Below are 12,805 nucleotides of genomic sequence, written 5' to 3'. Positions count from 1 at the left end.
TAAAAGTACAGCTAGAACAGGTATTCCCTAATGCATTTATAGCTCTTAATCTCCTGAAAATTGCCTTCAAGAAAAAAAAAAGTGTTACATCTAATTTTGCGTTAAGATCTGACCATATATTTTACCTTCCACTATATCTACTGTAAGGAAGTGCTGTAGTGCTCTGCTATTGTCAGTACTTGCAGGACACATTCTGACACAATGGTCAGAAAATTAGCACAAGACAATCCATTCCTGTTTCCTCAGACAAACAGCCTCTTTTATTATCCGGAGCTTTCTTTTACAGTCAGTTCAAAACTCCTGAGTCACAACAGCTCATTGGTCTATCAGAACCAAAAAAATGCCTGCACCCTAGGAGAGCTCCTATTGCTTGTGAGCCCGTCAGTCAGCCCAGAGGCTAGTTCACCCAGCTGAGCTAGACTTTCTAATTGCACACATTTTCAGTACAAATCAGTTTGCAATGCAACAGTATTCTTTCCCTAAATAACATAAATTACCTCTTCTTTCCTACAATGTCATTCCTTCCCCCAACTCTGTATCCACATGTCACTTTGGGCTCACAGGACGGGGCCACCTACAAACACAAGCAGCTGTTTTGCAGCCATGCCCCAGAGAGATGGGAAGGATCCCTTGCCCCTGGTCTCTCTTGGTTGGGTTTCTGACTGGCTCTGAGGCAGGGGCTGAGCTTCCTCGCTTGTGGGGAGAGCAGAGCCGCCGGAACCACACCCAGCGTGCAGGCACTGCCTGACAGCGCTGCGGCCACTGGGACGCTCGCGCCTCTGAGCCTCAGACACTGCTGCTGCTGCTTCATTTGCTTTGAGGCACACCCAGAGCTCACTGCTGGGCCACAGTGGTCTCTGGTTCTGCCCTCTTCCTGTCCCTGTGTAGGGCTGGAGCATTGCTGTGCTTTCAGGAAGCTTTTGTGAAAACTTCCAGCATTGCAAGCTCCTTTGCCCTTGGTGGATGCCTGCCATGGAATCCCTCACGGCTGGGTTCAGAGCATACTCAAGCTGGCTCTTCTAAAACCCAGGCTCCTTGTCCCCCTCAGCATGCTCAGCACCACCTTTAACTCCACAGTGCTGTGCAACTGGAGCAGCAGGGCAGGGACCTTTGCCGCCTGAGCTGCCCTTGTTCCTCTCTGCCCGTGCACAGACAACAGCATGGAAGAGAAGGGCAGCAGGGCCCGCGTGTCCCCGGGCTCAGGTTTTGCACTGCTTCAGCTCCATGGAGACGTTTGTAACGTGAAAAAGCCAAACTTTATTAAGGGAAAGAGAAGGGAAGGGGTAAGCTGGGAGGTAAAAAGGGGGATGGACAAGGCCTGAGGGCTGCAGGGAGGGAGCTGCCAAGAGGGAGAGGGATTGCAGGAGCTCCTGGAGCTTGTCACAGGCTCAGTTGTGAGCAGCTAGAGCTGTGCCTGGAGCTCCAGCTGGTCCATTCTGCTGTGCAGGTGCTCCCACCTTTGGGTTTTGGAAAAAGCCAAACTGTTTATTAAGGGAAAGCAAAGGGAAGGGGTGAGCTGTGGAGGTAAAAAAGGGGATGGGCAGGGCCTGAGGGCTACAGGGAGGGAGCTGCCAACAGGGAGAGAGATGGCAGCAGGGATGGCTCCTGGAGCGTTCCACAGGCTCAGCTGTGAGCAGCTAGAGCTGTGCCTGGAGCTCCAGCTGGTCCATTCTCCTCTGCAGGTGTTCCCATCGCCAATGGGAGCTGGAAATCACTGAAGGACTCTCCTGGAGCACATGTGTGAGCACATCCATCTGATCCAGCAGACAAACTAAGTCTCTCAGATCTTCTTTCCAATGCAATCTGCATCAATGTGTTCCTGCAGGATGGACTCTGATCTTCCCTGACAGCTTGAAGAACTGGAAGAGAGAGGAACAGAGCCACGGCCAGAGGCCAGATTGAGGGAATGCAAGGAAAGCCTCCTGCCACGGCCATCGCAGCCAGCTCTTGCCATGGCCAGGAGGGAGCAGCAGACAAGGGTTTGGGCTGGAAGGTGCTGGCCTCGCATCCCCCACGTGTCCCTGAGAGCTCTCCGGGCTCTGCCCCTGCCGCCCCTGGTCCGCACAGGGAGCAGAGCCCTCGGCAGCCCGGGCAGGGATTGTAGCTCCGGGGCCGGGATGTGCAGCTGCCCCCGGCAGTCCCCGCTGGCCCGCGGCTGCCCTCACTCACCCTCAGCGAAAACCCGGAGCTCCTCCTTCTGCCCCGTCATGAGCGATCCGGCCACCCCTGGCAACACAGAGGCTGTGGGGCCCCAGGCGGCACAGCTGCCCGACACGGGCGCTGCCAGCCCCGGGGCCGCACGCCCTCCTCCCCGGGCAGGGCTCAGCCCAGGCCCTGCCGCACGCTGCCGCCCGAGGGAGGGCACGGCTGCGGGAGGGCGGCGGCAGCGCCAAGGGCGGGCGGGGCTGCAGCGGCCCGGGCGCAGCTCCCGCTGCCGGGGCAGCGGCCGGGCCGGGAGGCGGGGAGGGACGCCGGGCTCGTGGCTCACCGATGATCCTGACGGCCGCCTCTCGCAGGGGCCGCTGCGGGCTCTGCAGGCGCGGCAGGGCCCAGCGCAGGTGCTCGGCCGCTCGGCTCGCGTCCTGCAGCAGCTGCGGGGAGCAAAGGCTCAGCCCGGGCTCTGCCCCTTGGCCGGGTGCTCCCTGCGCCCAGCACCGGCCGAGCCCGCCCGCACGGCCCAGGGCAGGGAGCAGTGTGCGGGGCGCGGGCTGGCGGCCCCGGATGCGGCGCTAGGCAGGGACACAGCTGCCAGCCCCCCACGCTGAGCACCGGGGGCAGGGGGCTTCACCAGCCTGCGGCTGGGGCTCCCGGGCTGTCCTTACCAGGCTCTGGGCGAACTTCATCCGCTGCTCCTTCGTCAGCAGCTCCTTGAGGTCAGTCCTCCTCAGGAAGCGTGCCGCACAAAGCAGGGCTTCGTGAGAGGCCTGGAGAGCAGCAGAGAGCCGCAAGTGGCACCAGGGCACAGGACCTGTGTCCCTGTGCCAAGGCCAGGGGGAGGCTGGAGCCCACCAGGCGCCAGGGCCGGAGGCGGCCGAGCCCCCTCCCAGGGATGCAGCAGCATGCCACAAAACCTCACCTTGGCCACGTGCAGGTTCTCATCGTGCCAGCGCAGGAATAAAGGGAGCAGGCTCTGGCTCACGATTCTTGTGAGAGGCTCTTCCCCCTCTTCCACTACCAGCTCCGTCACCTTGCTGAAGAGCTGAATGGAGAGCAGCTGCACCTGGCTGTTGTCCTGGAAGGAAAGGAAAAGTCCTAAGCACCAACTACTCCAGGCCCACTGGGGCAAAGGCCCAAAACTGTAGAGAGTACAAAGTTTCCAGGCAGCGTCCAGTGCCCTTGGCTGGGGGCACAAAGCCTTACATTGTCAAAGTGTGGCAGCAGGGCCTCAGCCAGCTTCAGGGCGGTGATGCTGGCTATCTTATGGTCTTTGTCCTGGAGCACATGCGTGAGCACAGAGAGGGTCATCCAGACCACCTCTGCATCGGGATCAGCCAGCTGCTCCAGCAGGTGTTGATAGAGGCTGCATATTTCTCCGCCCTGTGTGCAAGATGAGGTTGTGCTGTGAAGCTGTGAATGGCTGCAGCACCAAGAGCTGCTTGGGTCACTGGGGCAGCTGAAGCGGGAGGCGGGAGAGCTGGGAGCAGCTGCTTCTGCCGCCAGAGCCCAGCCAAGGCCAAAGGTCTGTGTTCCCCTGCCCCACACTGACAGCATGGCTTCAGCCACTGCCCCCTTCTCACCAGCGAGGGCTCCTTGCTGAGCACCACGAGGCCTCTGAGCTGCAGGCGCAGCCTATCCCTGCACTCACTCAGCAGGTGCCTGGATACGACCCACAGGGCACTGGGACCATGTTGGCTCAAGTCCAGACACTCCAGGAGCTGAAAGGCACAGGGCAGTGATGGGGACATGGCCAGCAGGAGCCCGGAGCCGCACAGGGCCGGGCCCAGGCAGCAGCAGCGGGCACGGGCAGCGTCCCAGGTGGCTGCAGCTACCAGAGGCCAGAGAGCTGGGAGGCAGCTCAGCCAGGCAGCGCTGGCCTTCAGGCTCACCTCCACCAAGAACGCCAGGGCAGGCAGATCCCAGCGTGGCTGCTTCCCGATGAGCAGGCTGAGCAGGTGCGAGGCCATGTGGGGACACAAGGGGGTCAAGCCACAGCGCATCTCCCTGGCAGGGGAAAAAGGCACCCAGGCCCTGAGCCGGTGGGCAAACCTCTCCCGGGAGTGACTGACAGAGGTCTGATCTTTCCCCAGCACTCTGCGAGGGGTCACGGGCCCCTTGGGCGGCAGCGGATCCTGGGCATCCTCCTCTCCCAGGCTTTACAGTCTGCTTGGCCATCCCTCGGCCCTCTGGCTTACAACCACAGGGACTGTGTGGGGCACTCCGGGCACAGGGCACAAATGCTGGCGGTGGCGGTGGGGAGAAGGGGGTCTCACCTGGCCAGCAGGCCCGCTGCCTCATGCTGGGTGTCGGCACAGAGCAGGGTGTCCCAGACCTGCAGGTGCTCCAGAGCCACCAGCTTCTTGTCAAAGGCCAGCTGGGAGAGCAGAGCCTTCATGGTCTGCACTGCAAACCTGTGTGCCGAGCAAAGGCCAGGTCACGCTGGGAGCATGGGCCCTGGCCACAGGGGGCATGGGAAGGACAGGGTGACTGGGACCTGTTGGGGTCACTGGGAAGGCCGTGTTCCTCCTGACACACTCTCCAGAAGTTCTGAACATTCTCTGGCATCTGCTCTGTGGTGATGAAAATTTGCAAGAGCAGATCCACAAACAGCTGGGGAGAATGAAGGAGTATTCCGTAGTGCCACTCAGACATGGGGGCAATCCTCCACAGCACCAGAGTTGCCTGCAAGACACAAAGCACCCCGAGGCAGCGCTCAGTGCCGAGGTGTCCATGAGGCAGGGCCCGAGGGGAGACGCAGGGCGAGCACCCAGCCTGCTGCCCCTGAGCCTGCCCTGAGCCCAGCTTTCAGCCCAGGCCAGGAGCTGCAGCGTGGTAAGAGCATGGAGAGCTGCTGGAGAGGTGACCTGGAGGGTGAGCAAAGGCCAGCTCCAGAAACTCACAGCCAGGGCAAAGACGGCCTCGTCCCCGCTGCAGAAGATCCTGCTGTATGGTGGCTGCTTCTCTAGCACAGAGAGCAGCGCTGGAAGCACCTCCTCCGCGGCTACTTCTGAGGTGCCCATGGCCCTCCACATCAGTGTGGCAGCTCTGTGGGACCAGAGCTGTGCGTCAGCACCCTGCCCGGTGCAGCTGCGTGGGGCTGGGTGACAGAGCCCCAGTGCCCTGAGGGGCCAGGAGGGAGCATGGCAGCAGGCTTGGGAAACAGAGGGGCCCGAGAGTCCAGGAGCTCTCCGCTGTCTGACAGACCCCACCGGACAGGCTGTACAGGGCAAGGGGCCCTACAGGCCCACGAGCACTGAGCTCTTGAGGCAGTTGTGCTCCATACCTGTCACACAATGGGGCACAGTGCAGGAGGCTCATCACCACGTGAGCAGGGTGTTTTTCAGTCAGGCTCACAATATCCATTTGCAGCTCGGCATCCACAGTGTCACAGGACATGAGTCTCTGTAGAATGTCCTTCACCGTGGCTAGCACCTGGAGGAAGCAGCATGGGGAAGACTTGGTGTGGTGTAAAAAGGGAGCAACTTCCCCAGCTTCCCCCAGGAAGTGCTTGCCTTCCCACCCCACTGTGATGGCCCCAAAGGCTGAGTGAGCCTAGTGGACGTGGCTTGAGGGGCCACATGATCCTGGGAGGCCTCCAGCCCTGGCCCCAGGCTGCTTGCCTGCTGCGGAGAAGAAACACCCTTCTGGAAAAACTCCAGCCTGGATGCAGGACTCACAGTTCGTGCAGTCATGGCGTCAGTCTCTGGGATGGCCTGAGTCTGGTTGTTTGAGGTGGCCATGCCCTCAGTCAGGGCCATGTCAGCCTCCACCCTGCCCTCGGCCGCTGCCTGGTCACAGGTTGCAGCGAGCTCAGAGGACACTGTGCTGGCAGCAGGCTCTGTCCTCAGCTCGCTGGGCCTGGAGTCGGGGTTGGCCGTGCTCTTGGTCATGGTGTCTCTGGTCTTTCTGCGCTGAATGCGCAGGAACCTCCGCAGTGCCTGCAGCAGAAGGAAGGGCGGGAAGAGAGGGACGTTCCATGGTCTGCTCCAAGCGTGGGGCTGGGCCGAGCAGTGCCAGCAGTCCCGGCCCAGGTGAGGATGGCCGCAGGTACCTGCACCGCTCTGCGGAAGCGGCCACAGGTGGGGTCCTGCTCCTGAGTCTGGTCCTGGGCTGCATCTGGCAAAGAGGGAGCGCAGCCAGAGCTGAGGGGCCGCGGGAGAGGCTGGAGAACACAGGCCAGCCCTGTGCTCTCCAGGCAGGGACAGCCCCCTGTGTGCCCGGGGCACGGAGCATGGCTGCCATTGGGGGGGCAGTCCTGAGCCCTGTCTGTGGGCATGTCAACAGGGATGGGATGGGATGGGTTGGGATGGGATGGGATGGGATGGGATGGGATGGGATGGGATGGGATGGGATGGGATTGGGCCAGGCTGGCTGCAGGCACCAGCCCTGCTGCCCAGCTCTGCCACTCACCATCCTGCAGTGGCTGCAACTGCTCCGGTTCCGCAGGCTGCTGCGCTGGGGCAGCTGCAGGGCCGTTCTTTTTCTTCCCCCGAAGCCTCCTGAACAGGCTGAACACTCTGCTTGCCATCCCGCTGTCCGACCTTGAGGAAACCTTCAAGACAGATGCCTTGGCAAAGGTCCGAGCCAACGATGCCGCAGTTGTGCCTTGCAGGCACCTGCAAAAGCGAGGCCTCAGGAAGACTACAGGACAGCAAGTCCTGCACTGTGTTCCCGAGGGCTCCTGCCACAATGACAGGAGACTCCTCGTGAACAATGGATGTCACCAAGTCCCACGGCCTGGCCACGAAGGCACTGGCCGCAGGGATGGGGGATGCCTTGGAAAAGCTCCAAGTCAGCGAGTCCCGAGGTCTGGCCGTGAGACCAGCCACAGGAGTAATGCCTCGGAAAAGCTCTGGGTCAGCAAGGAATGAGCTGGCTGTGTGGGGGCTCCTCACAGCACCGCTCTGTCCTGTCCTGTCCCGTCGCATGCACCGAGCACTGTGGCCTGGCCGCGACGCTGCTGGCACCTGTGTCAGCACGTGTCACAAAGGGCTGCTGTGACACCCTGTCCCACTCTGCCCCACGGTGACCCTGCTGCAGCGTGTCACAAGGGGCCCTTGGAGACGCTGCCACGTGCCCCGAGGCCACCGCCTCCCCAGGCAAGGTGCCCCCGCTTGGAAGGAATCCGTTTCCCCGAGTGTCTAACGCAGCCCTGGACACACCAAGGCTGGCCAAGTGCTCAGGGAAGGACTCTCCACGTCTGTGCCTGGCCCGCACAGCCCAGCTCGGTGCTGGCCCTGGAGCAGAGCAGCTTCCAGCAAGCAAGAAGCAAACGCATCTTGCCGAGAGCTAAAGCACACCAGATAGGGAAGATGGCATTAATGTGTGCATAAAGGCCTTTGAATTCACAGCTCTCTGAGTCATTTGGGGCTCTTGGCTGGACAGAGATGATCCGGCTCTGTCCTGTGCTCAAAGGTGAGAACATACCCTACCACAGGTGTTGGCTTGGTCTCTGCAGGCCCAGGCAGATGCCAAATTTGCTCTTCACAGCCTTCTCCCTTCCCACACCCCTCTGCCAAGTGCAAGGGGACTCAAGGATGGAAAGGAGCGCAGGGAGGCAAAGGGAGACAGCTGCACCTACCTCACTAGGGGCTCCTGGGGAAGCCCTTTGCTTGAGAAGCAAGACCCTCTCTTCCAAAGGCATTTCCCCAAATGTGCACATTTCCCGGGGAACATCAACACACACTTAAGAAACCCTGGCAATGCTGAATTCCTTCTGCTCCTTGCAACACAGGCACTCCAGCTCGAGCTCCTCTTCCTTCCCCCGAGTCTGTTTCCACGGGTCCCTTCTGGCGCGCGGCCCCAGGGCCCCTATAAACAAGAGCTGCCCGCTGCCTCTTCACGTGCCCAAACTCCTGCCTGCACTCAGGGCAGCAAAACCAGGCTGTTGCCAGCCAGGGAGCGGAGCCCTGTTCCCGCAGGAGGCTCTGGTGAGCCCCTTCCCCACTGTGCACACAGCACTTCTGTCTGCCCAGAACGCTCCTGGGAGAGCAGAGCGCAAGCTGGCCGGCTCTGGGCTCGGCACACCCCAAACACCGGCGCAGGAAGATGCAGCCGCTGTTTTGTAGCCATGCACCAGAGAGATGAGAAGGATCCCTTGGCCCTGGTCTCTCTTGGTTGGGTTTCTGACTGGCTCTGAGGCAGGGACTGAGCTTCCTTGCTTGTGGGGAGAGCAGAGCCGCCAAAACCGCACCCAGCCTGCAGGCACTGCCTGACAGCGCTGCGGCCACTGGGACGCTCGCGCCTCTGAGCCTCAGACACTGCTGCTGCTGCTTCATTTGCTTTGAGGCACACCCAGAGCTCACTGCTGGGCCACAGTGGTCTCTGGTTCTGCCCTCTTCCTGTCCCTGTGTAGGGCTGGAGCATTACTATGCTTTCAGGAAGCTTTTGTGAAAACTTCCAGCATTGCAAGCTCCTTTGCCCTTGGTGGATGCCTGCCATGGAATCCCTCACGGCTGGGTTCAGAGCATACTCAAGCTGGCTCTTCTAAAACCCAGGCTCCTTGTCCCCCTCAGCGTGCTCAGCACCACCTTTAACTCCATAGTGCTGTGCAACTGGAGCAGCAGGGCAGGGACCTTTGCCGCCTGAGCTGCCCTTGTTCCTCTCTGTCCGTGTACAGACGACGGCATGGAAGAGAAGGGCAGCATAGCCCTGCATGTCCCCAGGCTCAGGATTTGTGCTGCTTCAGCTCCACGGACGGAGCCATGGGTCAAGTGAAAAAGCCAAACTGTTTATTAAGGGAACACAAGGTGAAGGGGTGAGCTGGGAGGTAAAATGGGGGATGGGCTGTCGGAACCCAGGACATCTCTCTGGATGCCCTGGATGTCTTAAAGCCCTGGCAGGGGCTCGGAGACCCTGACAAGAAGCCAAAGACACCTGGAAATTCGATCTTAATTCATGGAGCAAATTGCCAACCTTATATAAAGAATTACGGGTCACAAAATTTTAAGTAGCATAGTAGTAGCAATCACAGGGTGAAGGGAAAAACTTTGGAGCACTGTACAGGGGGGGTTTGTATGTTGTACAGGGGGGTTTGAAATTCTGTACATGGGGGTCAGGAGTCCCAGGATGGAGGAATTTGGGCATGCCCTGTCCTTCTTCTTTCTTCTCCTTGGCATCCATGTTCAGGATGATGTTGGCATGTGTGGATTGGTTCATAGTGAAAGTGCACTTGCCAACAAGGGCGAAAAGTATTGGAAATTGAAGGTAAATATCTTATACGTAGTTTTTACTATAAAAGAGACAACCGCCCCGTGGGCGGGAGAGAGTGCCCTTGGCTGTCTTGCTGATCAGACCTCGGCTGGACAGACAGAAAAACTTTGTAGATAAGGAACAATAAACTCAACTGAAGACCAAAAAGCAAGAGTCCAGACTCCTTCTTCGAGAGTGCGGCCTGCCCAGAACCACCTTTTCCCGTGCTGGGGCAGAGACCACTGGCAGCCGACCCCGGCATTGAACCACTAAGGAAACTGTACGGCCCCTCTGTGAAGACACATGTTAAAGATGAGAAAGCCTGGGAGGGTCTCTTTCCCTTCTGGCCAGCAAAGAGGTAACAAGGCTGGCCCAGCCCCAGTCTCAGCCGGGCCGGGCCGGGCGGCTCCTGCCGTGGGGCCGGGCCCCTTCCCAGGGAGCCCCCCAGGCCCCATCGGCTGCCGGGCAGGGCAGGGGAGGCTGCGGGGCCGAGGCTGGGCCGGGCCATGGCTGCGGTTGCCAACACCTGGGCGCTACCGAGCCCTGCCTCGCCGCCAGCCCGGGCCCAGCCAGGATCCGCCGGGCCCCAGGAGCAGCCCCGGGCCGGGCCGGCTGGGCCAAGATTCTGCCACCCTTGGGGTTCACCCGCAAGCCCCGGGCAGCGGGAGGAGAAGCCATGGGCCCCGGCCGTGCTGCTGCTGTGTTCTGGACTGGCTGCTGAGATCCTGGCACTGCCGCAGCGCGGCCCATCCTGACACAGCCCCAGCGCAGCCGCTGCAGAAACCTCCATCGTAAAACAGCTCCAGCCGCAAGGACCGAGCCTGGCCGGGGTCACGGAACCATCTGCAGGCCCCGGGAGAGATATTAACTCTTTCAGTGCTTCCATCCTCCCTTGAGTGAGAGAAAAGGACAAAGTGCAGACACATAGAGGAGCAACATGAAGACACCAAGATCAGTGAAGAGGAAATTGAGTCCCAGATGGGAGGGATGAAGAAATGCCTTAATCTTGGGGCTGAAATCCTCTTGTAAAGCTATGGAGATGGATGTAATTGATACATAAGACTCTCTTTTCCCTATAATGCATTGAAAAGCATGGGAAGATGACTTGTTCAGCAAAGGCCTCCATGCTAAAGTAAGCAAATGTTGAAGTAGCTGTGATCCCATGAGACGTTTGAACAGAGAAAGAAAAGAGATGAGACCCTGTGCCCTCAGGGAGAGAAGAAGATCTCTGTTCTCAGAGATGAAGATGATGAGAACATTTGCTCTTAAACAGCTCATGTTTAAACTAATACCCCATAAGTTGACATGGCCCATAAACACAGCTGTGGAAAAGCTGTGAAAAAATGGGAGGGACTTCATGATTGTTAATTTTCTGGGCAGCTGCTATTCATGGAAATTGAGAGCCGTGAGAGAACGTCTTATGGAGAAGTTTCCAGAGCATGGAAGAAAGACACCTCTCCCTAAAAGAAATGAAGAAAAACATTCTAGAGCTTATAAACTGACTGAACCTTTTAGGTTTTGCCTCTTTACATTGTCAGAAAGAAAGAAAAGGTTGTACTGAGAGGAAAAGTATTCTGAATGTTTTCTTCTGATTTTTTTTACACTTTCTTTTAGTTATTGTTAATAAACTTTTCTTTATACCCTTTTACAATTTTAAGTCTACTTTGCCTTTTTTCTAATCCTATCTCGCAGCAGGAAATGAGTAAGAATATTCTAGTGAGTGCACTGGTAATTAGCCAACACTGAACCCACCACACTAATTGATGCATTTGTCAAGAAATCTCAAATTGGCGAACAAAAACCACTACAGAAACCATCCTGATGAACTTTACACGAGCAAGAGAAAATCAAGACAGGGCAATGGTTTGTCAGGACTTGTATGATCCTAATGAGCCCTATGGTGCATTTGGAGCTGAGCCCTGGAACCTCAGGGCCTGAGAGGAGATTGCACGAACCTTTCCAGGAGTCAAAGTCATAAGAAAACCCCAAAGTGTCTCGGGGCATGAATAGGTGCCACTGAGGTCCATCCCCAACACAGGCTCCCCATAAACTACTTGGAAGACAGAATTGGAGGCCAGGATTGCACAAAAAACTTCACAGAGACTCAGTGTGGAAAGGAAAATCCAAAATACCTTAAAAACCTTGAGTATCTCAAAGTATTAATGAGCCCCACTGAGTGTCAGTACAAAGCTCTCAGGGGACTCATTAACGCAGATAATTGGGGCCATGATTGCACAAACCTCTCACAAAGTCTGTATCAAAAGGGAAACACCAAGTACCTTCAAATAACTGAAGTACCTTGAAGCATTAATGAGCCCCACTGGGTGTTGTTACTGACAAAGCCTCTCCAGGGACTAATTACAGCAGATAATTGGAGGCCATGATTGCACAAACCTCTCACAAACTCTAAGGTAAATGCAAAACCCAAAGTTCTTTGAAAAACCTGCATTCCCTGGGAGCATTCAGGAGCCCCCAGGGCCATTGCTGAGCAAGGCTCCCCAGGGACTCCTTCCAGCAGATCCTTGAGGCCACGGGGATGTGGGCTAGGGGGGGATGCTGAGGGCAGGACAAGGGGCTGACAGTGCCCAGCCTGGCTGGGGCTGTGCCAGGAGGCCCCAGGGCCTCAGGACAAGGTGTCTCCTCCCAGCCCTTGCTGGCACAGACCCTGCTGCTGTGCCCCAGGCCACCAAGACTTGGCTTCTCTTTGTCCCCACCTATCATCACTGCCTGCAGTTCTCTGCCCTGCCTGGGGACACTTTCTCAGTTGTGTCCCTCAGTGGGACCCATTAAAGGTCCAAGAAACTTTGGAGTTGGATTCTGATTTGGAGTTCTGGAGAAGTTTCTTCAGCTGCCTCTCAGGGACTGATGTTCAGGGCCTGAGCACAAAGCCCCAGAGGGTCATTAAAGTCCTGCTGCTGTGTCTGTGCTGCTGAGCTGGGCTGGGCTCCTGGCACAGAGGCAGCTCCTGGTAAGCAAGAAGAGCTTCAAAAGCACATTTCTCTTGATGAGCAGCTCTTCTGCCAGCCCAGCAGGGCTGGGGCACTGCCTGCAGCCAGCCCGGGCACACCCCAGAGGCACAGAGGAGTTAAACTCTGCCTGGGCTAGGAGCACAGAGCATGAAATAAATGGGCAGGGGATCTTTCTCCTTTTTAATGCCTTTATTAAGAAGAATCAGCTCAGGTGGGGAGAAATCGACGGGTTGCGCCCTCGCCGCCGTTGCTCCCAGGCGTGGCATGAAGGAGGAGGATGATGCAGTTTTGTCCGCTGGTCTGCAGACAGAACTGGGGACTCTGTCCTCACGGGAGAGTCGTTGAGTCCTTAGTTTGTTGGTTTAGAAACCCGGGGGGTCTCTTTAATCAGTTTCTTTTCAGGTTAGGGTGAGAAATAAAAAGATTCAAGCAGGTACGGGACAATGCTCTCATCCTTAGACGTCACTTTAAGTCACTTGTTGGCTCGT

General features: G+C 57.8%; 2 protein-coding genes across 2 annotated transcripts in view; both read right to left on the bottom strand.

Annotated features, from left to right (window-relative positions):
- LOC135284517 (zinc finger protein 271-like) overlaps window positions 1–12,805 on the bottom strand; it is a 523,404-nt gene that overhangs the window by 276,373 nt on the left and 234,226 nt on the right. The gene's annotated exons all lie outside the window — the stretch shown is intronic.
- Window positions 2,323–6,047, bottom strand: LOC135284492 (maestro heat-like repeat-containing protein family member 6). Its single transcript, XM_064396024.1, has 12 exons — window positions 5,835–6,047; window positions 5,441–5,589; window positions 5,058–5,202; window positions 4,652–4,839; window positions 4,431–4,568; window positions 4,047–4,161; window positions 3,738–3,875; window positions 3,361–3,537; window positions 3,077–3,232; window positions 2,823–2,924; window positions 2,489–2,729; window positions 2,323–2,405 (listed from the first exon to the last, which is right to left on the bottom strand). The coding sequence occupies exons 1-12, from the start codon at window positions 6,045–6,047 to the stop codon at window positions 2,323–2,325; spliced, it is 1,845 nt and encodes a 614-aa protein (XP_064252094.1).

This window comes from Passer domesticus, chromosome 21 (assembly GCF_036417665.1).
Source record: "Passer domesticus isolate bPasDom1 chromosome 21, bPasDom1.hap1, whole genome shotgun sequence".
Classification (NCBI taxonomy): domain Eukaryota; kingdom Metazoa; phylum Chordata; class Aves; order Passeriformes; family Passeridae; genus Passer; species Passer domesticus.
The sequence above is the reverse complement of the archived record's forward strand: the minus strand, read 5'-3'. Positions and strand labels throughout refer to the sequence as shown.